The 23,497-nt window shown below is 44.9% G+C and overlaps 1 protein-coding gene and 1 pseudogene across 16 annotated transcripts in view; both read left to right on the top strand.

The window, feature by feature from the left end:
* The window catches only part of ITGAM (integrin subunit alpha M), a 94,089-nt gene extending 72,857 nt beyond the window's left edge, over nucleotides 1–21,232 (top strand). For 8 of the 15 annotated variants that reach the window (XM_077985905.1, XM_077985907.1, XM_077985906.1 and 5 more), the window contains 16 exons: nucleotides 6,777–6,907; nucleotides 7,000–7,163; nucleotides 12,398–12,552; nucleotides 12,650–12,781; nucleotides 12,958–13,031; nucleotides 13,261–13,402; nucleotides 13,498–13,620; nucleotides 15,157–15,236; nucleotides 16,441–16,524; nucleotides 17,506–17,581; nucleotides 18,071–18,178; nucleotides 18,355–18,441; nucleotides 18,585–18,698; nucleotides 18,781–18,882; nucleotides 19,440–19,550; nucleotides 19,962–21,232. In XM_077985905.1, coding sequence (XP_077842031.1) covers nucleotides 6,777–6,907; nucleotides 7,000–7,163; nucleotides 12,398–12,552; nucleotides 12,650–12,781; nucleotides 12,958–13,031; nucleotides 13,261–13,402; nucleotides 13,498–13,620; nucleotides 15,157–15,236; nucleotides 16,441–16,524; nucleotides 17,506–17,581; nucleotides 18,071–18,178; nucleotides 18,355–18,441; nucleotides 18,585–18,698; nucleotides 18,781–18,882; nucleotides 19,440–19,550; nucleotides 19,962–20,033 — 1,755 coding nt within the window. In that variant the 3' untranslated portion in view covers nucleotides 20,034–21,232. Of the gene's footprint in view, nucleotides 1–5,111; nucleotides 5,133–6,776; nucleotides 6,908–6,999; nucleotides 7,164–12,397; nucleotides 12,553–12,649; nucleotides 12,782–12,957; nucleotides 13,032–13,260; nucleotides 13,403–13,497; nucleotides 13,621–15,156; nucleotides 15,237–16,440; nucleotides 16,525–17,505; nucleotides 17,637–17,998; nucleotides 18,179–18,354; nucleotides 18,442–18,584; nucleotides 18,699–18,780; nucleotides 18,883–19,439; nucleotides 19,551–19,961 lie in introns of all 15 variants that reach the window. The other 7 variants (XM_028840633.2, XM_077985904.1, XM_077985903.1 and 4 more) reach the window with 2 other exon arrangements.
* Nucleotides 7,245–10,277, top strand: LOC144337994 (la-related protein 1B pseudogene; annotated as a pseudogene). The gene has a single exon (XR_013411701.1). The product of XR_013411701.1 is annotated as a la-related protein 1B pseudogene (transcript).
* Nucleotides 21,233–23,497: the final 2,265 nt, after the last annotated feature.

Genomic DNA, 23,497 nt, shown 5'->3' on the forward strand with positions numbered 1-23,497 from the left:
TTATTTATAATCCTTTGGGTATATATTCAGTAATGGGATTGATGGGTCAAATGGTATTTCTGGTTCTAGATCCTTGAGGAATCACCACACTGTCTTCCATTATGGTTGAACTGATTTACACTTCCACTGACAGTGTAAAAGCGTTCCTATTTCTCCACATCCTCTCCAGCATTTGTTGTTTTCTGACTTTTTAATGATCACCATTCTAACTGGCGTGAGATGGTATCTCATTGTGGTTTTGATTTGCATTTCTCTAATGGCCAGTGATGATGAGCTTTTTTTTTTTTTTTTTTTTTTTTTTTTTTTTTTTTTTTTTTATGTTTGTTGGCTGCATAAATGTCTTCTTTTGAGAAGTGTCTGTTCATAACCTTGGTCCACTTTTTGATGGGGTTGCTTGTTTTTTTCTTGTAAATTTAAGTTCCTTGTAGATTCTGGATATTAGACCTTTGTCAGATGGATAGGTTGCAAAAATTTTCTCTCATTCTGTAGGTTGCCTGTTCACTCTGATGATAGTTTCTTTTGCTGTGCAGAAGCTCTTTAGTTTAATTAGATCCCATTTATCAATTTTGGCTTTTGCTGCCATTGCTTTTGGTGTTTTAGATATGAAGTCCTTGCCCGTGTCTATGTCCTGAATGGTATTGCCTAGGTTTTCTTCTAGGGTTTTTATGGTTTTAAGTTTTACATTTAAGTCTTTAATCCATCTTGAGTAAATTTTTGTATAAGGTGTAAGGAAGGGACCCAGTTTCAGCTTTCTGCATATGGCTAGCCAGTTTTCTCAGCACCATTTATAAAATAGGGAATCCTTTCCCCATTGCTTGTTTTTGTCAGGTTTGTTGAAGATCAGATGGTTGTAGATGTGTGGTGTTATTTCTGAGGCCTCTGTTCTGTTCCATTGGTCTATATATCTGTTTTGGTATCAGCACCATGCTGTTTTGGTTACTGTAGCCTTGTAGTATAGTTTGAAGTCAGATAGTGTGATGCCTTCAGCTTTGTTCTTTTGCTTAGGATTGTCTTGGCTATATGGGCTCTTTTTTGGTTGCATATGAAATTTATAGTAGTTTTCACAAGATCAATTACAGCCAACTATTGCAGCAAATGGTTAGGCTGGTCCTCCTGTGGTAGTACGGGACAGTTTTTTTTCTTTTATTTTGAGACAGTCTCACTCTGTCACCCAGGCTGGAGTCCAGTGGCGTGAACTCGGCTCACTGCAACCTCTGCCTCTGGGTTCAGGTGATTCTCCTGCCTCAGCCTCCTGAGTAGCCAGGATTATAGGTGCCCACCACCACACCCAGCTAATTTTTGTATTTTAGTAGCAATGGCATTTCACGATGTTGGCCAGGCTGGTCTCAAACTCCTGACCTCAAGTGATTCACCTGCTTCAGCCTCCCAAAGTCCTGGGATTAGAGGCGTGAGTCACCCAACCCGACCCTCTTTGCCCATTTTTAAATTGGGTTATTTATTATCTTGCTATTGAGTTGTTTATATGTTATGGATATTAACCATTTATCAGTTATATGGTTTGCAAATATTTTCTTCCAGTCTGTAGGTTGTCTCTTCACTCTGCTAATTATTCCTTTATTGTGCAGAAGCTTTTTAGTTTGATGCAATTCCACTTGTCTGTTTTTGTTTTTGTTGCTTGTGCTTTCAGGATCATATAAAAAAATAATTGCCCAGACCAATATCACAAAGCTTTCCCTCTATGTTTCCTTCTAATAGTTTATAGTGTTGGATCTTACATTTAAGCCTTTAACTCACTTTTTAATTTTTTTTAATTTTTAAATTTTATTATATTTTAGACAGAGTCTAGCTCTGTTGCCCAGGCTGGAGTGCAATGGTGCAATTTTGGCTTACTGCAACCTCTGCCTCCCGGGTTCAAGAGATTCTCCTGCCTCAGCTTCCCAAGTAGCTGGAATTACAGGCATCTGCCACCACGTCCAGCTAATATTTTGTATTTTTAATAGAGACAGGGTTTCACCATGATGGTCAGGCTGGTCTCGAACTCCTGATCTAAGGTAATCCACCCGCCTCAGTCTCCCAAAGTGCTGGGATTACAGGCATGAGCCACTGCTCCCAGCCCAACGCTTTTGATTTTTGTATTTGGTTTGAGATGAAGGCTCAGTTTTATTCTTCTGCCTGTGGATATCCAGTGTTCTTAACACCATTTGTTAAAAAGACTGTCCTTTTCCCATTGTATGCTCTTGGCACCTTTGTTGAAAATTCGTTGATTGTAAATGCATGGGGTCATTTCTGAGCTCTCTATACTGTTCCATTGGTCAATGTCTCAGTTTTTATGCCAGTGTCATGCTGTTTTGCTGACTATACCTTTGTAGCATATTTTGATGTCAGGTAGTGTGATACCTCTACCTTTATTGTATATGCTCAAGATTGTCTTGGCTATTTGAGGTCTTTCGTGACTTCGTAATTTTAGTATTGTTTTTCCTATTTCTGTAAGAAATGCCATTGGGATTTTGGTAGGAATTACATTGACTCTATAGATCACTTTGAGTAGTATGGACCTTTAAAAAATATTCTTTCAATCCATAATATGAGATATCTTTCCCTTGATTTTTATCTTCATTTTCTTTCATCAATGTTTTATAGTTTTAGTGCGCATATTTTTCACCTTCTTGGTTATATTAACTTGTAAGTATTTTATTTTTTGATGCCATTGTAAATGGGATTAATTTCTTTTTCAGATAGTTCGTCATTAGTGTATAGAAATACAACTAATTTTTATATGTTCATTTTGTATTCCATAACTTTACTAAATTTGTTTATTAAATTTGATAACTTTTTTGTAGAGTGTTTGTAACAAGTTTCTTATGTATAAGATCATGTCAATTGCAAACAGGGACAATTTTTTCTTTATTTCTAACTTGGATGCGTTTCTTATCTTTTTCTTGCTCAATTGCTCTGACTTGGACTTTCAGTACTGTGTTGAATAGAAGTGGTGAGTGTGGGCATCCTTGCCTTGTTCCTAATTTTAGTGGTAAAATCAATTTTTCACCACTGGGTATGATGTTAACCAGACACTTTTTATTTATGTTCTTCATCATGTTGATGTAATTTCCCTGTATTTCTAGTTTGTTGAGGGTTTTTAATCATGAGTGGCTATTCCTGTGGCCTGAATGTTTGTGTCTTGCTATTCATATGTTGAAGCCATAAGTTGAATTCCTATGTTGAAGCCTAATTCCTTGTGTGATGGTATTTGTAGATGGGACCTTTGGAAGGTGTTTAGGTCATAAGAGTGTGGCCCTCATGAATAGGATTAGTGCACTTAGACAAAGCAAAATGATGGTTGCCTATGAACCAGAAAATAGGCTTTCACCAGATACTGAATCTGCTTGCCCCTTGATTTTGGATGTCACAAGTCTTCAGAACCCTGAGAAATAAATATCTATTGCTTGTAACCCATCCAGTCTATGTTATTTGTTATACCAAATAAGCTAAGGCAGATGTTTAATTTTATTAAATGCTTTCTTTTTTTTTATTGATATGATCATGTTATTTTTATTCCTTATTCTGTTAATGTGGTACATCACATTTATTGATTTGCATATGTTGAGCCATCCTTGTGTGCCAGGAATAAAGCCCACATGGTCATGGTGTATGATCCTTTTGTGCTATTGAATTCAGTTTGCTAGTATTTTATTTAGGATTTTGGATCTATGTTCAATAGGGAAATTGGCATGTAGTGATCTTTTCTCATGGTGTATTTGTTGGGATTTAGTGTCAGGATAGTGCTTGCCTCATACAATAAGTTTGGAAGTATTCCCTTCTCTTCAATTTTTTGGATGAGTTTGAGAAGAATTGATATTAATTCTTCTTTAAATGTTTGGTAGAATTTGCCTGAGAAGCCATCAGGTCCTGGGCTTTTCTTTGTTAGGAGGACTTTGATTACTGATTCAATCTCCTTACTCATTATAGATCTGTTTAAACTTTCTATTGCCTTATGATTCAGGCTTGGTAGGTTGTATATTTCTAGGAATTTATCCATTCCTTCAAGGTTATCGAGTTTGTGAACATATAATTGTTCACAGTAGTCTCTTATGATCCTTTTTATTGTATGGCATCAGTTGTATGTTCTTTCATTTATAATTTTACTTACCTTTTGTTTCTGTTGTTTCTCCCTTTTTCCTTGGTCTACCTAAAAGCTTGTCAATTCTTTTTCTCTTTTCTGAGACGGAGTCTTGCTCTGTTGCCCAGACTGGAGTGCAGTGGCATGATCACAGCTCATTTCATTCTCCACCTCGCAAATTCAAGTGATTCTCCCGCCTCAGGCTCCCGAGTAGCTGGCATTACAGGCATGTGCCACCACACCTGACTGATTTTCATATTTTTAGTAGAGACAGGGTTTCACCATGTTGGTCAGGCTCGTTTTGAACTCCTCACCTCAGGTGAACCACCTGCCTCGACATCCCAAAGTGCTGGGATTGCAGGCATGAGCCACCGTGCCTGGCCAAAGCTTGTCAATTCTATCTTGTTGAAAAATCAACTTAATTTCATTGATTTTTTTCCTATTCTCTATTTGATTTATTTTTCTGTGATCTTTATTATTTTCTTCCTTCTACTAACTTTAGGTTTAGTTTGTTCTTTTATTTCTCATTCCTCAAGGTGTAAAGTTAGGTTTTGTAATTGAAATCTTTCTTTTTATTTTAAAGTTAGGTGTTTATCACTCTGAAATTCCCTTTAGTACTGCTTTTGCTGCCTCCCAGTAAGTTTGGTATATTACGTTTTTGTTTTCATTTATCTCAATGGATAAAAAAATTATTTTCTAATTTCTTTTTTTATCCATTGGTTGTTCAAGGGTATGTTGCTTAATTTTTACATATGTATGTTTTTTCCAGTTTTTCTTCTGGTATTGAATTTTAGTTTCGTTCCATTGCGGTTGGAAAAGATTCTTGATATAATTTCAATCATTTTAAATTTGTTAAGACTTGTTTTGTGACCTAACATGTGGTCTGTCCTGGGGAATGGTCCATGTGTGCTTGAGAAGCATGTATATTCTGCAGTAGTTAGCTTGTGTATTTTGTATATGTCTGTTAAGGCCATTTGGTCCATAGTGTAATTCAAATGTACTATTTCTCTCTCTCTCTTTTTTTTTTGCCTAGTTGTTCTACTTGCTATTGAAGGTAGGATTTTGAAGTTTCTTACTATTGAATTGCTGTTTATTTCTCCCTTCAGTTCTGTCATTATTTGCTTTATATATTTAGATGTCTGATGGGTGTGTATATAATTAATTGTTACAACTCCTGGTGAAATGGCCATTTCATCATTATATAATATCATAATTTGTTTCTTGACTTAAAGTCATTTTGTCTGTATTAGCATGTCATTCTGCTCTCTTTTGGTTGCCATTTTCATGGAATAGCATTTTCTGCTCCTTTACTTTTAGCCTAAGTGTCAGTAAATACAAAGTGGGTATCTTGTAGACAGCATATAATTGGATTTTGTATTTTTATTAATTCTGCCACTCTGTTTTGAGAGTTTACTTCTGTTTACATTTAAAGTAATTATTGTTAGAGAAGGATTTACTACTGCAATTTTATTAATTGTTTTCTGTTTGTTATGTAGGTCTTTTGTCCCTCTTTTCTTCCTTGCTGTCTTCCTTTGTGTTTTATTGTTGTTAATTTTTGTATTAATATGCTTTCATTCTGTTTTCTTTTTGTGTATATAACTTCTAAAGGTATTTTCTTTGTGTTTTCCACAAAACATCTTATAATTATCATGGTCTATTTTAAGCTGATAACAACTGAACTTAAATCACATACACCCTATACTTTTATTCCCCACTACATGTTTTATGTTATTGATTCACAATTTACAGTTATTTATATTGTGTATCCAGTAACATAATTTTAGCTACAGTTATTTTTAATATCTTTGTCTTATAACTTTTATACCATAATTAAAAGTGTCCAATTCACTGGCATTAAGGACATGACAAAATCACTTTTAAAATTTCTTTAAAATTTATTATTTGGCTGTCAGTTTTTCAATATTACTCTTGCACATACTTTAAAGAGTCAAAATAGTTCCAAAAAGCTCACTGTTAAAAAAACAACAATTTCCACATACACTATGGTTTTGGCTTCATTTCCCCTGCTCTTGACAGAACCACTTTCAGCTCTTTCAATTCTCTATCTGTTCAAATTACATAATAATAATTTTGCTACTTTTTGATTTTTGTTTTAGCACTGACTTCCCACCATGGAAGGTGGAGATTGATCTCTTTTTCAGTTTTCCTTTTGCCACATAGTAGCACTCTTTTACCCCCATTCACTCCTCATGTTTATGTGATCATTTTGGTTAGATCAACATTCAGTATTTGCATTATTCTGACTACATAAATGAAATTCAGCTGAGCTGAATAATATACTTTTACTTTTCCCTGTACCCAGGGAAATGCAGGTAATTAATAGAAACTTGGGGTTGGGTGTGGTGGCTCACACCTGTAATCCTAGCACTTGAGAGGCTGATAGGGCAGAATTGCTTGAGCCCAGGAGTTCAAGACCGGCCTGGGCCACAAAGTGAGACCCCCGTTTTTATTTTTAAAGTTTTTTTAAAAAAGAAATTATGGGTATCCTCTTGAGGTTGTGGTCTAAAGGTGAATAATTCCTTGATAAGGTCTAAGCTGCCCTAGTTCCTTGGTTAGTTGCAAGAGATGAGACTTGAGTAGAGCTTAGAGAACCTCTGTCTGGGTCATGCTGGATGACTGAGTTATATATCTCCTGTCTTTCCTACCCCCTCTCTCTCCACCTCTTTTTTACCCTCAGCGGATAGCAGGCTCCAAGCTCCCTTCCAGACTCCAGTATTTTGGTCAGTCACTGAGTGGGGGGCAGGATCTCACAATGGATGGACTGGTGGACCTGACTGTAGGAGCCCAGGGGCACGTGCTGTTGGTCAGGTGAGAATGCCTTTTGGAGTCAACCAGACATTCTCCCTTGAAGGAATGTTTCTTGTTTGAAGGTCCCTGATGGTTTTCTGGTGTCCCTGCAGGTCCCAGCCAGTTCTGAGAGTCGAGGCAACTATGGAGTTCAATCCCAGGGAAGTGGCAAGGAATGTATTTGAGTGTAATGATCAGATGGTGAAAGGCAAGGAAGCTGGGGAGGTCAGAGTCTGCCTCCGTGTCCAGAAGAGCACACGGGATCGGCTAAGAGAAGGTGAGTCTCAAGAGGTTAAATGACCGAGGACATGAATGGGTGCTGCAACCCACTCTGCCCAGCCTTCTGGCTGTCCTGAACTGAGTTCTCACAGGCTCTGACAACCTTCTCCAAGACTTACCTGAGTGAGCAGGCTATTGCCCTGCTGGGTGGGGAAGTCCAGTGGACCTCCCTAAAGAGGTGGGCATGTGGCACTTCCTTACTCCCTCAGTTCTCCGGAGGACTGAGGTCCCCATGCCTGTGAACAAACCATGTTTTTGTTTTTTAATAAATGGAGAGAAAACCTATTTGGGGAGATTGAATTGATGAAGCTAAACAGAAATTTACAAAGCACTCACATACACATTTTATCACTGGTGACTTCTTCCCTTGTTCCTATTCTCAAAGAGTAGAATTGTGTTTGGGGTGGGAGAATAGTAATGACAGTACTAAGAATAACTGTCTTTAGTAGTGACAGTAGTAGGAATAACTGTCTCTAGTAATGACAGTACTAGAAAGAATTGTATCCTCTTTAAAGGTAAAATTATTAGCTGGGCATGATGGCAATTTCTTGTAGTCTCAGCTACTTGAGAGGCTGAGGTGGGAGGATCATTTGAGCCCAGGAGGTTGAGGCCAGCCTGGGCAACATAGCAAGACCCATCCCTAAAAAATGATTACCTTTCTAGGAGCAGTTTTCCTAGGCTGAGGAGATAGCATTCCAGATATGAGGGCAGCCAGCATGGCTAGAAATTAAGAGCAAAATGTTAGAGAGTAGGGAATTGAAGAAGAGTTACTCCCAAACCTACATAGAAATCCCCCTCTACTCTTTGGCTGACTCCTAAGACATGAATGCCCAGGTCAGTACTCCAAGAAACCCAGTAGAAAACAGCAACTGAAAAGCCAAAGAGCTGATCAGAGAATTCAGCAGCTCCCCACTGCTGGGGAGACAGAGATTTGAGAGGCCTTGGTAAATGCCTTGGTCTTTCCATTGAGACAACTGACTAGCAACCAAGAGAAACAATATACAATAGAAACAGACCCACAGGTGATTCAGAAATTAGAATGATTGGATAGGAATTTTAAAAAGGTAACTATAATTAATATCTTCAAGAAAAAAGAGAAAGGATGAGAACTTCATCAAAAACCTGGAATTCATAAAATAGAGTCAAATGGAAACTCTAGAACCAAAAAATGCAATGACTGAAATGAAGAATTCAGTAAATAGATTTATAGCAGATTAGAAGCAGAACAGAGAATTAGTGAACTAGAAGACAAGTCATTTGAAAGTATCTGGATAAATATGCAGGTAAAAAGAATGAAAAATACAGAAAAACATCATAAGAGATGTGTGGGATATGGTGAAAGATCTAACAAACATGTAATTGGAATTACAGAAAGTGGTGGTGGGGGAGGAGAGAGAGAGAGACAGAGAGAGAGAGTGAGAGAAAGAAAATAGGAAAGATGGAATAGGAAAGACAGAATAGGAAAGATGGAATAGGATGGAATAGGAAAGATGTTAAAGAATTTCCGACTTCACTTGGGAGCCGCCCCAGGCCAGGGGGCGACACAGCGTCCCCTCCCTTAGCCTAGCCGCGACCCAGCTTTAGGGCCTAAGGGCAAATCAAGCGCCCGGTCCTCCCGGCGCCGTGTGCGCAGCCCGCTCAGGCCCTTGGCCACCGTCGCCGCGGGGACAGGCCGCGAGCCACAGAGGCCTAGTGCGCGCCCCGCCCCTGAGCCCGCAGTAGGAGCGGCCTCAGCCCGTGAGCCGGGAGTTGTCCCCTTAGTCATCCCTCGCACTTGGAGGGCCGCTGGGGCGGGGCAGGCTTTCGGGCCTGACGGCACCCGGGCGGTCGAATCCCTCAACTCCCGTGGGTGGCCCGGCGAGGGAAGGAGCCGAGTTCGGTTTCCTCAAAATTATAAAAGCAGGAAAACTCAAGACAAAGAAATCCAACAAGGCTAGTGATTTCAGCGATATGGAGAATTGGCCAACGCCAAGTGAATCAGCGAACACTGGATTTCAGAGTGTCCTCAGCCAAGGAAATAAAAAGCCACAAAATAGAAAAGAAAAAGAAGAGAAGGTTGAAAAGAGAAGTAACAATGAGAGCAAAGAAAATCGGAAAACAAAGTTAAATGGTCCGGTGAAAATGTCAGTAAGGATGAGGCTCAGTCAAGTAATCAACGAAAGAGAGCTAATAAGCGCAAGTGGGTACCACTCCACTTAGATGATGTAAGATCAGAGAGTCAAGAAAGACCTGGATCCCGGAACACCTGAAGATGTCAACCTGAAGCAAAGAAACCAACACATAACAATAGGAGAAATGATACACGAAATTGGAGGCGAGACAGAGAAAAAAAGAGATGATCAAGATGAAGTTTCCAGTGTGAGAAGTGAGGGTGGTAATATCCGAGGTTCCTTTAGAGGTCGAGGAAGAGGCAGAGGATGGGGAAGAGGACGAGGCAGAGGAAATCCTCGACTGAACTTTGACTATTCATATGGTTATCAAGAACATGGTGAAAGGACTGATTGACCATTTCAAACAGGACTTAATACCAGCATGATGTATTACTATGATGATGGTACAGGTGTACAGGTGTATCCTGTGGAAGAAGCATTGCTTAAAGAGTATATTAAGCATCAAATTGAATATTACTTCAGTGTAGAAAATTGGGAACGAGACTTCTTTCTTCAGGGAAAGATGGATGAACAAGGTTTCTTGCCTATTTCCCTGATTGCTGGTTTTCAGCGTGTTCAGGCTCTCACTACAAACTTTAATCTCATCTTAGAAGCACTGAAGGATAGCACAGAAGTAGAAATTGTGGATGAGAAAATGAGAAAAAAGATAGAACCAGAAAAGTGGCCAGTTCCAGGCCCTCTTCCACGCGATGTGCCACCAACAGACTTCTCTCAACTGATTGATTGTCCAGAGTTTGTACCAGGCCAAGCCTTTTGCTCATATCCAGTCAGGGTGATGATCTTCTTAAGCTCTTGGATGTCATTTGATCAGAATATGCAGTGGAATAGGTGACTCATTGAAATGCCATTATAAATACTGGAACAAATCCTGCTGTAAAAATGAAAGCGATCAGACTGTCTTCTGTTCAAGAATGTCTATTCCCACCTCCTGGTGGAGGAAGTTGGGCCAACACTGCAGTGGAGATAACCACCTTTGCGATAATGAGAGACAGACCAGAGGACTGCTACTCTTTTTATAGGAGCTGCCTATTTCTGTGTAATTGGCCTGGGCTGCATGGGCTGCTTTTATTCATGGTGGAAAAGTTAATTGTTACTATTCTGGAAATACCACAAGAGCATGTTTTCTGTTTCCAGGGTTATGTACTTGTGTCCAGATGAATAAAGCAGAAAAAGGGGATTGAGTAGCATTTCCCAGATTCTTAAGTACTTTGATATTTGATTTGCCTTTCAGTGTAGTGTACATTGCAAAACTCAGATATTGTCATGATGTTTCACTTGGACATAAGACTTATTAATGTGGACACTTAAGGGGTAAGGAATTTAAGAACTGAATGAAGATATTTCTTCCTTTACTCTTCAAAATGTATTTTTGATACATCAGTATGAGAGAACGTCCCACCAACAAAGCATCGATGATGGACAGTCTCACAGTATTTTTATCTTATGCTTCTTTGTCAGGCTTCTGCTTCTAATCCCAGTAAGCAAGTTGGACAGGCATTTTAAAAGCTGAAGAAAAGTGACATTATTTTAGCTAATGGTTTTTAATTTATTTTTTGTTAAGATATAATGGGTGATTATATAAGTTAGATTTATCTATTGTATCAACTTGGGTCCAAGATGACAGTTTTAGCCAGCTTGTGAACAGGCACTGGGTAAGTTAGCTAAAATAACATATACTTTCTCTACAGGGTAGGTAAGATAGGTCAGTCAAGTTGGTAACCGTTTATGCATACTAATCTGTCCATTAACCATCCATTAACCATTTATGCATACTAATAAAATTATAAGAATAATAATAAAAAAAGAATTTCCCCAAACTGGCCAGTCACGCGGTGGCTCACACCTGTAATCCCAGCACTTTGGGAGGCCGAGGCAGGTGGATCACCTGAGGACAGGAGTTTGAGACCAGCCTGGCCAACATGCTGAAATCCCATCTCTACAAAAAATACAAAATTAGCAGGTGTGGTGGCACGCATCTGTAATCCCAGCTACTCAGGAGGCTGAAGCAGAATCGCTTGAAACTGGGAGGCTGAGGTTGCAGTGACCTGAGCTCCCCCCATTGCATTCCAGCCAGGGTGACAAGAGTGAAAGTCCATTAAAAAAAAAAATTCCCCAAACTGATGAAAGACATCAAGATTCTTTACAAAATCAAAGCAGGATAAATATAAAGGACATTATATCAATGCATGTTATAATCAAACTGCTGAAGACCAAAGACAAAGAGAAAAAAAATTTAAAGAAGCCAGAAAAATACAGTAAATTTTGTATTGAGTAACAGAATAGCTACCATTTATTGAGCACTTATTGTATAAAAGGCACTGTGCTAAATGCTTGATAAGCACTGTTTCACTTCCTTTTTACCATTGGGTGTCATTATTATCATTATTATCCTCACTTTAAAAATAAAGAATGGAGGCCAGGCGCAGTGGCTCACGCCTTTTATCCCAGTGCTTTGGGAGGCTGAGGCAGGTGGATTAGTTCGAGACCAGCCTGGCCAACATGGTGAAACCCTATCTGTATTAAAAACACAAACATTAGCAGGACGTGGTGGCATGTGCCTGTAATCCCAGCTACTCGGGAGGCTGAGGCAGGAGAATCGCTTGAACCTGGGAGGCAGAGGTTGCAGTGAGCTAAGATTGCACCCCTGCACTCCAGCCTGGGCAACAGAGCAAGATTCTGTCTCAAAAAAGAAAATGAAAACTAAAAAGAAAGGAAGGAAGGAAGAAGGGAAGGAAGGAAAGGAAGAAAAGGAAGGAAGGAAAGAAAGGAAAGAAGGAAAAAAGGAAGGAAGGAAGGAAAGGAAGGAAGGGAGGAAGGAAAAGAAAGAAAGAAAGAGAAAGAAAGAAAGAAGGAAAGAAAGAAAAGAAAAGAAAGAAAGGAAAAAGGAAGGAAGGAAGGAAAGAAGGAAGGAAGGAAGCAAGCAAGCAAGGGAGACTCAGAGAGTTCAGACAACATACCGCAAGTCGTACAGCTGAGAAGCAGAGGAGCTGGGCCTTGAGCTCCCATCTGCCGGGCTCTGAGGTGCAGGCCGCTCACCCGCTGTGCCACCCTGTCCCTTCAGGGCAGATCCAGAGTGTTGTGACTTACGACCTGGCTCTGGACTCCGGCCGCCCACATTCCCGCGCTGTCTTCGGTGAGACAAAGAACAGCACGCGCAGGCAGACGAAGACCTTGGGGCTGACCCAGACTTGTGAGACCCTGAAGCTACAGTTGCCGGTGAGCAGGAGAGTGGCCAGAACCCTGTGTTCTCCAAGCATGGGGTGGGCTTGGGGAGCTAAGGAGGGCAGATCCCCAAATCCCGGCTATCTCTTAGGATTGCATCGAGGACCCAGTGAGCCCCATTGTGCTGCGCCTGAACTTCTCTCTGGTGGGAACTCCCTTGTCTGCTTTCGGGAACCTCCGGCCGGTGCTGGCTGAGGATGCTCAGAGACTCTTCATAGCCTTAGTGAGTCCGGAGTTGGGATCCTGCAGGGGTGTGGAAGAGACCAGAGGCCAAGGTGGTTGAAACTCATTTTATTTGATTGCATCTAATTTTACTTCAACATTTTATTTTATTGTTTAATTTCACAACATTTGGTTATTTCCTTTCCTTTCATTTGATCATACTCATTTTTTTAAAAGTTTCCCTTTGAGAAGAATTGTGGCAATGACAACATTTGCCAGGATGACCTCAGCATCACCTTCAGTTTCATGAGGTGAGTTTCCTTTCTTCCACACCTCCTCCAGAGGAGGACCCGGACCATGACCCGCTGTGTTCTCCTCCTGGCCCCCAAGGGAGCCGGGTGTTCCTGGGCTCTGAGGTCCCATGTGGCTGCCCCTGTACTGTTGTCTCTCATCCAGTGCCTGAGTCTCCGTTCCGCTGAAGCAGGCTTTGCCACAGGGAATCCCCCAGCGCCCCACCCCCGGCCTGTCTTCTTCCCACAGCCTGGACTGCCTCGTGGTGGGTGGGCCCCGGGAGTTCAACGTGACAGTGACTGTGAGAAATGACGGCGAGGACTCCTACAGGACACAGGTCACCTTCTTCTTCCCACTTGGCCTGTCCTACCGGAAGGTGTCCAGGCTCCAGGTAACCACATCCTTCTCAGGCTCCATCTGACCTTTGCTTCACCGTCCTCATGGCTGGAGGTGGATATCACCACCTTTGCCTCCCTTGCCTTCCAGAACCAGCGCTCACAGCGATCCTGGCGCCTGGCCTGTGAGTCTGCCTCCTCCACCGAAGTGCCTGGGGCCTTGAAGAGCACCAGCTGCAGCATAAACCACCCCATCTTCCCAGAAAACTCAGAGGTCAGAACTCCTGGCTCCTCCCCTCCTTCTTTCTTTGATTTCTTTGGGGATTCTTTTCTTCTTCTTCTCTTCTTTTTTTTTTTTTTTTTTTTTTTTTTTGAGACGGAGTCTTGCTCTGCCGCCCAGGCTGGGGTGCAGTGGCCGGATCTCAGCTCACTGCAAGCTCCGCCTCCCGGGTTTACGCCATTCTCCTGCCTCAGCCTCCCGAGTAGCTGGGACTACAGGCACCCGCCACCTCACCCAGCTACTTTTTTGTATTTTTTAGTAGAGACGGGGTTTCACCGGGTTAGCCAGGATGGTCTCGATCTCCTGACCTCGTGATCCGCCCGTCTCGGCCTCCCATAGTGCTGGGATTACAGGCTTGAGCCACCGCGCCCGGCCTCTTCTTCTCTTCTTTAGTAGTGATTCCTTTTTGTACAAAACAGCTTTATTGAGATATAATTCACATACCATCCAATTCACCTATTTAAAGCATACATTTCAAACCCAGCACAGTGGCTCATGTTTGTAATCCTAGCACTTTAGGAGGTCGAGGCAGGAGGATTGCTTGAGTCCAAGAGTTTGAAACCAGCCTAGGTGACATGGCAAGACCCTGTCTCTACAAAAACTGTAAAAATTAGCTGGGGGTGGTGGTGCACACCTGTAGTCCCAGCTACTTGGGAGGCTGGGGTGGGAGGATCTTCTAAGCCTGGGAGGTTGAGGCTGCAGCGAGCTATGATAACACCACTGCACTCTAGCCTGGGCAACAGAGTGAGACCCTGTCTCAAAAATAAAATAAAATAAAATAAAATAAAGCATACAGTTCAGTGGCTTTGAGTGAATTCACAGGGTCTTGCATCCATCATCATGATCCATTTCAGAACATCTTCATTACCTCACAAAAAGCCTCTGTTCCTGTTGGCCCTCAACCCCAACCCTCCCATCTCCCCCAGCTCTAGGCAACCACTAATCTACTTTGTGTCTATAGATTTGCCTGTTCTGGACATTTCATATAAATGAAATAATACTGTATGTGATCCTTTTGCTAGCATAATATTAAGCAAGGACTTAGCAAGGATCATTCACATCGTTGTATGTGTCAGTACTTCATTGCTTTACATTTAAAAAATTTTTTTAAGATGGAGTCTCACTTTGTCACCCAGGCTGGAGTGCAGTGATGCAATCTTGGCTCACTGCAACCTCTGCCTCCCAGGTTTAAGCGATTCTTGTGCCTCACCCTCCCAAGTAGCTGGGGTTACATGCGCCTGCCACCACGCCCAGTTAATTTTTGTATTTTTAGTAGATACAGGGTTTCGCCATGTTGTCCAGGCTGGTCTCGAACTCCCAACCTCAGGTGATCCACCTGCCTCAGCCTCCCAAAGTGCTAGGATTACAGGTGTGAGCCACCGCGCCCGGCCTTCATTGCTTTTTATTTGGTGAACAATATCCTGTTGTATGGATGGGCCATATTTCATGTCTCCATTAATCAGATGACGGGCATTTGGGTTATTTCTTCTCTCCTATTTCTATCATTGCTTCTCCTTTCTCCCATTCCAGGTCACCTTTAATATCACATTTGATGTGGACTCTAAGGCTTCCCTTGGAAACAAACTGCTCCTCAAGGCCAATGTGACCAGGTGCTCTCTGCCAGGCTTCTGCATGCAGTTGCCCTTCTGAGGCCCCAGCCCCTGGCCCAGGGTGGGCCTTTGCCCTTTGCCCACTGGTTCTCCCTTCAATGCATTTGTTCACTTAGCAAACACTCACTGAGCACCCACCATGTGCTGGGTCTTGTGCTGAGTGCTGGTGGGACGGTGGTGGATCACACGATGGTGGTTCCTGCCCTCTCAGAGATGATAATTGAGTGGCAAAGACAGGCAAGAAAACTAGCCATTAATCTGGCATCTCAAATCCAGTATGAGATGCAAGATTAGATGGCGGATGGCCAGTGTTCTTGGGAGTCTGGTGTTCAGAGAAGATTCCTAAAGAAAATATATTTAGGAGCTGGATGTGGTGGCTCAGCCCTGTAATCTCAGCACTTTAGGAGACTGAGGCAAAACAATAGCTCAAACCCAGGAGTTCAAAATCATCCTGGACAACATATCAATACCCTGTTTCTACAAAAAATACAAAAATTAGCCAGGCATGGTGGTGCATGCCTGTAATCCCAGCTACTCCGGAGGCTGAGGCACAAGAATTGCTTGAGCCTGGAAGATGGAGGCTGCAGTGAGCTGAGATTGTGCCACTGCACTGCAGCCTGGGCAACAGAGTGAGACCCAGTCTCAAAAAAATAAAAAATAAATAAAATAAAAATAAAAAAAGAAAATGAAAGGGGGAAAAAAAGAAAATATATTTAGACAAAGCAAAAGCATGAACTGAGGGCGGGCATGAAGACAGAAGGCAGGAAGCAGGTATCAGGGATGGGAAGATCCGGGTGTGTTTAAGAGTGGCCTCAGCATGAAATGCAGGGTTGAAGGAGCTGGTGGTGGTTAGATACAGGCCATGTCCCAAAATGGCTGATGGGTGTTGCTAGGGATTTGCAGTTCCGCCTCTGGGAGTGACATAATCATATTGGCATGTTAGAACGATCACTCTTCAGGAGGGCTGACGATTGGGGTGGGAGCAGGTGTGAATTCAGGGACCAGTTAGAGGAAGGTGGCTGTAGACATCCAGGTGGGGAGGGATGGGCCTGGGCTAGGCAGGGGCAGGGGCTGGAGAAGAGTGGGGTTTCAGACGCAGAGATAACAGAACTTGGTGGCTGATTGGAGGCAGGGAGTGAGGGAGAGGGAGGAGGAAAGACTGTCCGTTCTCAAGAGCTTGCTGGAGCTCTCTCTTTCCCTCCAGTGAGAACAACATGTCCAGAACCAACAAAACCGAATTCCAACGGGAGCTGCCGGTGAAATATGCCGTCTACATGGTGGTCACCAGGTGCTGGCTTCAGGACTTTAGCTGAGCCTCCCTTCTGGGCTGGACATGACTGATCTGTGTGCAAGAGTCTGTGCATGTCTGTGTGTGTGTGAGTCTGAGGATCTATGTGCATGTGTATGTGTGCATGGGTGTGTGAGTGTGAGGATCTATGCATGTTTGTGTGTATGGATGTGTATTTGTGCATGTGTGTGTCTGAGGATCTATCTGTATGTGTGTATGTGTGCATGGGCGTGTGTGCATGTGAGTGTGATCTATGTGCATGTGTATGTGTGCAAGGGTGTGTATTTGTGTGTCTGAGGATCTATGTGCATGTGTGTATGTGTGCATGGGTGTGTATTTGTGTGAGAATCTATGTGCATGTGTATGTGTACATGGGTGTGTATTTATGCATGTGTGTGAGTGTGAGGATCCTTGTGCGTGTATTTGTGCATGTGTGTCTGAGGATCTGTGTGCATGTATGTGTGCATGGGTGTGTATTTGTGCATGTGTGTGTGAGGATCTATGTGCATATGTGTGTGTGCATGGGTGTGTATTTGTGCGTGTGTGAGAGGATTCATGTGCGTATGTGTGCATGAGTGTGTGTCCATGGGTATGTATTTGTGCATGTATGTGTGTCTGAGGATCTATGTGTGCATGTATGTGTGAATGAGTGTGTATTTGTGCATGTGTGTGTCTGAGGGTCTATGTGCATGTATGTGTGCATGGGTGTGTATTTGTGCACGTGTGTGTGTCTGAGAGTCTACATGCGTGTATGCGTGCATGGGTGTGCATTTGTGCATGTGTGTGTAAGTGGCCCAAATGGACACGCACTGTGTGTCCAGCATACGTTGCTTCCCCCATCCTCCTGCACCCTACCACATCTCCACCCCCCAGGCCTTCATTACCCATGTGCCTGTTCGCTCCTTACACACTTAGCCTGAGACACCCTCCCAGGGCACCCATCATGTTTTGTCACCTCCTGTCCCTTCTTTCTCCCTTCAGCCATGAGGTCTCCACTAAATATATCAACTTCACGGCCTCAGAGAACACCAGTCGGGTCATGCAGCATCAATATCAGGTGGGGACCTGGGGCATCTTGGTCCTGAGAAGGAGGCTGGGGAGGAAAATCGATGGTAGACAATGCAGAAACAGGGATGGGAAATGTGCGCAAGGCGCCTGTGGTGTGCCGGACTTGGTCCACGCTGCTGTCAGTATGCACACATGCACGCACGTATGTATGTGACATGCACGCACGTAATTATCTTGTGTTACCTTCGTAACGACTCTGTGGGGCACTGTCATGATCCCCAGTTTACAGATGAAGAAACTGAGGCTCAGAGAGGTTTACAGAACACGCCCGAGGTCTCCCACCGAGTAAGTGGGAGACCTAGGACTGGAGACCAGGCCATGTGGCACTGGAATGCATATTAGGTGTACACTCTACTCTCTCAAACAGGAAGGGGCAGGACGCCCCGGCCTGTGGCCTGCCCCATAGGGAGGGGAGGCTGATTTTCCAGGCTGGTGGGGGAGGACGGCCAGAGCCCTGACCCCGCCCTCCCCGGTGCAGGTCAAAAACCTGGGGCAGAGGAGCCTCCCCATCAGCCTGGTATTCTTGGTGCCTGTCCGGCTGAACCAGACGATCATATGGGACCGCCCCCAGGTCACTTTCTCCGAGGTGAGCGGAGCTCGGCCTGACTCCTGCAGCGCCCTGGGCCTTCCTCTCACCTCTGTCTCCACTGTTGGGTTTTGGAGCTGCTCCCCCTCCCTCCTGGACCCAAGCCATCTCACCTCTTGAGAGGTGGGCCCTGGCGCCTTCATCTCTGCCCCTTCTCAGTGCGTCTCTTTCCTCAGAGCCTCTCGAGTACGTGCCACACCGAGGAAATACTTCCCACCCCTCACACCGACTTTCTGGCTAAGCTTCGGAAGGACCCAGTGGTGGTGAGAAGCTAAGTCAGTCCCAGGGCCATATGGAGACCCAGCGCGCTTCCCTGCTGCAACCTGTATGGTCTCTGAGCACATGGGGAGGGGTGTTCTTTGCCTTCTGCTTCCTCACCCGTCCCCTCCCCTCCTGCGTTCCCCAGAACTGCTCCATCGCTGTCTGCCAGAGAATCAAGTGTGACATCCCGTTCTTTGGCATCCAGGAAGAATTCAATGCCACCCTCAAAGGCAACCTCTCGTTTGACTGGTACATCAAGGTGTGTGGGGTCCTGATGCTTCGCCGGGCACAGGCGTGGTGCTCAGGGCCCAGGTGCAGTGCACACCCGCTCTCTTCCACAGACCTCGCATAACCACCTCCTGGTCGTGAGCACAGCTGAGATCATGTTTAACAATTCCACGTTCACCCTGCTTCCGGGACAGGGGGCGTTTGTGAGGGCCCAGGTACCTGTCTTGGATGCTGAGGAACTATTGGAGGGAGAGGGGCCGGGCTTGTGGAGATCTCTGGGGGAGGGGAGAGAGAGACACAGCAACAGAGAGACATAGGGAGAGAGACAGACATAAAGAGACAGAGACAGAGAGATAGAGACAGAGGGAGCAACAGATACAGAGACAGACACAAAGGAGAGAGAGAGAGACAGAGACAGTGAGAGATGGAGATAGAGACAGATAGAGATGGAGACAGAGACAGATACAGAGCGAGACAGAGACAGGGAGAGATGGAGATAGAGACAGATACAGAGCGAGACAGAGACAGAGACAATGAGAGATGGAGATAGAGAGACAGAGAGAGGCAGAAAGAGAGAAAGATAGAGGACAGAGAAACCGAGGGAGGAGGGAGGGAGAGGAGGTAGAAGAGGTGGCGGAGGAGGACTGAGGGCTGGGATTCTGGGGGACTTGAGGAGGGGTTCCCCACTTGATTCAGGGGTGCACACGGTGTGAATGGGGAACCCCCAGATATCCGGAGTCGTCTCCCCTGACGTCCCTCCTTCCTCCCCCAGACAGAGACCAAAGTGGAGCTGTTCGAGGTCCCCAACCCCTTGCCGCTCATCGTGGGCAGCTCTCTGGGGGGGCTGCTGCTCTTGGCCCTCATCACCGCCGCGCTGTACAAGGTGCTCCCCTCCATTCCGCCACCCCTCCCTTCCTCCTCTCAGGCCTCGCGCTGCAGCTCCATGCCTCAGTTTCCCCGGCGGGGCTGCCAGCTCTGTGACTGGGGCGAGTCCGGGAGTCTCTCTGCGCCTCAGTCTCTTAGGGAGGGTGGCCAGGTTCATGCGCAGGGCGCGCTGAGAACGCCCCAGGTACAGACTCCACCAAATGCAGAGTCGCCCTCCTTGTTGTAGTTTCTGTTTCTCTCCAGGCCCTGAAGCGGATGTCACTCTCCTCCCGCCCCGCCCTCCTGGGTCCCTTCTGTCTCTGCCACGCGCTCTGGGACCCGTGCTGGCCCTCCCACCCCCTCCCCCTGGTCTGTGGAGTCGCCCTCTCCCTGGCTGTTGTCACCCTCACTGCCCTCCTCTGCCCCACAGCTCGGCTTCTTCAAGCGGCAGTACAAGGACATGATGAGTGAAGGGGGTCCCCCGGGGGCCGAACCCCAGTAGTGGCTCCTTCCCGACCAACCGAGCTGCCTCTCCGTGGCCAGCAGGACTCTGCCCAGACCACACATAGCCCCCAGGCTGCTGGACACACCAGACGGCGAAGTCTCCCCAAGACAGGACCAGCTTGGGCTTACATTTGTGTGTGTGCAAGTGTGTATGTGCATGTGTGTGAGTGTGTGCAAGTGTCTGTGTGCAAGCGTGTGCACGTGTGCGTGTGCGTGCATGTGCACTCACATGTCCACGTGTGCGTCAAGTATGTGAGTGTGTCCAACTGTGTGTGCGTGTGTCCAAGTGTGTGCAAATGTGTGTAAGCGTATGCATATGTGTGTGCATGTGTGTGAGTGCATGTGTGTGCTCAGGGGTGTATGGCTCACGTGTGTGACTCAGATGTCTCTGGCGTGTGGGTAGGTGGTGGCAGCGCAGCCTCTCCCGCAGAAGGGAACTGCCTGGGCTCCCTTGTGCCTGGGTGAAGCCGCTGCTGGGTTTTCCTCCCGGAGAGGGGACGGTCAATCCTGTGGGTGAACACAGAGGGAAACGCAGCAGCTCCTCTCCACTGAAGGAAGTGGGACTTCCTGTCGCCGGAGAGCCTGTGCGGCCTACGGGAGCCAGCGCAGCTTGGATGGAGATTCCGTGAGAAGCCGTGGGTGGAACCAGGAGCCTCACCAAATCCACTCCACACCAGCGCTGATGCCCAGTAAAGATGTCCACTGAGGAATGATGAATCTCCCTTTATGGATTCATTTATTATTTCAATGTGACTTTCATTTTTTCAATGGATAAGCCTGTCTATGGTACAAAAATCAAAAAGCATTCAAGAGTGTACAGTGAAAACTCTCCCTTTCCAGATATTCAAGTCACCTCCTTAAAGGTAGTCACGCTTGTGTTTTGAGGTTTCCCTCAGATTCCAGGCGGTGTGCAAATGTACACACGTGTGCACACACATACACCACACATACACACACACAAGCTTTTTTACACAAATGATAGCATACTTTATATTGGTCTGTATCTTGCTTTTTTCACTAATGTTTCTCAAACATCGGTTCATATTGACATAAATTACTTTTCATTCTTTTATACCGCTGCATAGTATTCCATTGTGTGAGTGTACCATAGTGTATTTAACCAGTCTTCTTTTGATATATTATTTTCAATCTCTTGTTATTGCATCAATGCTGAGTTAATAAATCAAATATATGTCATTTTTGCATATATGTAAGGATAATTTATAGGATATGTTCCTGGAAGTTTGGGTTCTCCCAGAAGCAAACCCAAGAATTTGAGTGAAACAAGCATATTTAAGAGGTGGCAGGCCAGGCACGGTGGCTCACACCTGAAATCCTAGCATTTTGGGAGGTGAAGGTGTGAGGATGGCTTGAGCTCAGGAGTTCGAGACTAGCCTGGGCAACATATTGAGACCCTGTCTCCTGAAAAATTAAAAAAAAATTAGCCAGGCCTGGTGTTACGTGCCTGTAGTCACAGCTACTTCGGAGGCTGAGGCAGGAGAATTACTCGAGCCCAGGAGGTCTAGACTGCAGTGAGCCATGATTGCACCACTGCACTCCAGCTTGGGTGACAGAGTGAGATCCTTTCTCAAAAATAAACAAAATAATAAAATAAAGGCCGGGCACGGTGGCTTATGCCCCTGTAATTCCAGCACTTTGGGAGGCTGAGGCAGGTGGATCACCTAAGGTCAGGAGTTTGAGACCAACCTGTCGAACATGGTGAAACCCCGTCTCTACTAAAAATACAAAAAAATTAGCCAGGCATGGTGGCAGGCGCCTGTAATCTCAGCTACTTGGGAGGCCAAGGAAGGAGAATTGCCTGAACCTGGAAGGTAGATGTTGCAGTGAGATATGATTGCATCACTGCACTCCAGCCTGGGTGACAGAGCAGGACTCCATCTTAAAAAAATAATAATAAATAAAAATAAAATAAAGAGATGGCTCCAGGAAATACTAAGGAAGGGAAGGCTGCCAATAACAGGTGTATCATCCACAGAGAAGCTGCTGTTAGTTCCTGGAGCTTCATCCCACTGGGCAGTTCTGGGAGGCAGTGCAAACACGTGCCTCAGTATCACCACACCCAAGGGAGAAGACTGGAGTGCGTAGACACCGATTCCACTTAGCTATTGGATGAGGGCTGCTCTTGGTGGGGAGTGTTAATTTCATACCACTTCTGGCCTGCCCTGAGTGTGAGCAGAGCGGGCTCTTCTGGCCAGAGAAAGCGATACCAGTGCTGCCGGCTCCATGTCTGACAGGTGAACACAGCCCCTGGCACGGTCTTTTTGGTTCAGGTCAGGGCACCAGCAGCACTTGCTGCCAAGGTGTGTGCAAGTGACGTTTTGGTGGCGGCTTCCTCGGAGGGAGGACGCCCAGTGCCTGTCTCTCATACTTTGCAAACACAGTAAACACTACCCTGGCTGAACATACATCCTCTCTAATCCTCACACCAGTCCTTGGTATTTATATGAATTTCACTTATGAGGAAACCAAGGCTTAGATAGATCATACCGATTGCCTGAGTTCATACAGCTGAGAAGGAATGGAGCTAGGAATTGATCCCAGCTCTGCCTAGCTCTAAAGCTTTTCTCTTTTACTGTCCTGACAGCCTCAGAGGAATGGCCCCAGAGCAGGCATGAGGGAGTGTGGGGAGAGGGTGGCTGTTATTTAACTGTTATGATATTAGGTTAAAGTATATGAAATTGATGACATGTTTTTGGACTAAAATGGTTCTTTCTTTCTTTTTCTTTCTTCTTTCTTTCTTTCTTCCTTTCTTTTTCTTTCTTTCTTTTTCTTTCTCTTTCTCTTTCTTTTCTTTCCTCTCTTTCTTTCTTTCTTCTCTCTTTCTTTCTTTCTCTTTATTTATTTCCTTCCTTCCTTCCTTCTTTCTTTTCTGTTCTTTTCTTTTCTTTTCTTTCTTTTCGGTGGAGTCTCACTCTTTCACCCAGACTGGAGTGCAGTGGCGTGATCTCAGCTCACTGCAACCTCTCCCTCCCGGGTTCAAGTGATTATCTTGCCTCAGCCTCCTCAGTAGCTGGTATTACAGGTGTGCACCACAATGCCCGGCTAATTTTTTTTTTTTTTTGTATTTTTGGTAGAGATGGGGTTCTGCCATGTTGGCCACACTGGTTTTGAACTCCTGACCTCAGGTGATCCACCTGCCTTGGCCTCCCGAAGTGCTGGGATTACAGGTGTGAGTCGCTGTGCCCGGCCAAAAAATGGTAATTTCATGATCTTCATTGAAATACAAGAAACTCACGACTTAGAGGGACACTTGTTCCACATGTGGCAGGAGGAGAGAGGGCTTACTCCTTAGGGAGGTGAAGGAAGGGTCCCCAAGGCAGGTGACACCTGACTGAAGCAGGGACAGAAGTCCTCCAGGCAGAGGGGAGGGCAGGGGAGGCTGGGAGAGTGGGCAGGGCTTGGGCACAAGTGCTTTACAAGCTGGAGCGAGGAGTCTCAATT

Source organism: Macaca mulatta, chromosome 20, assembly GCF_049350105.2.
Source record: "Macaca mulatta isolate MMU2019108-1 chromosome 20, T2T-MMU8v2.0, whole genome shotgun sequence".
Classification (NCBI taxonomy): Eukaryota; Metazoa; Chordata; class Mammalia; order Primates; family Cercopithecidae; genus Macaca; species Macaca mulatta.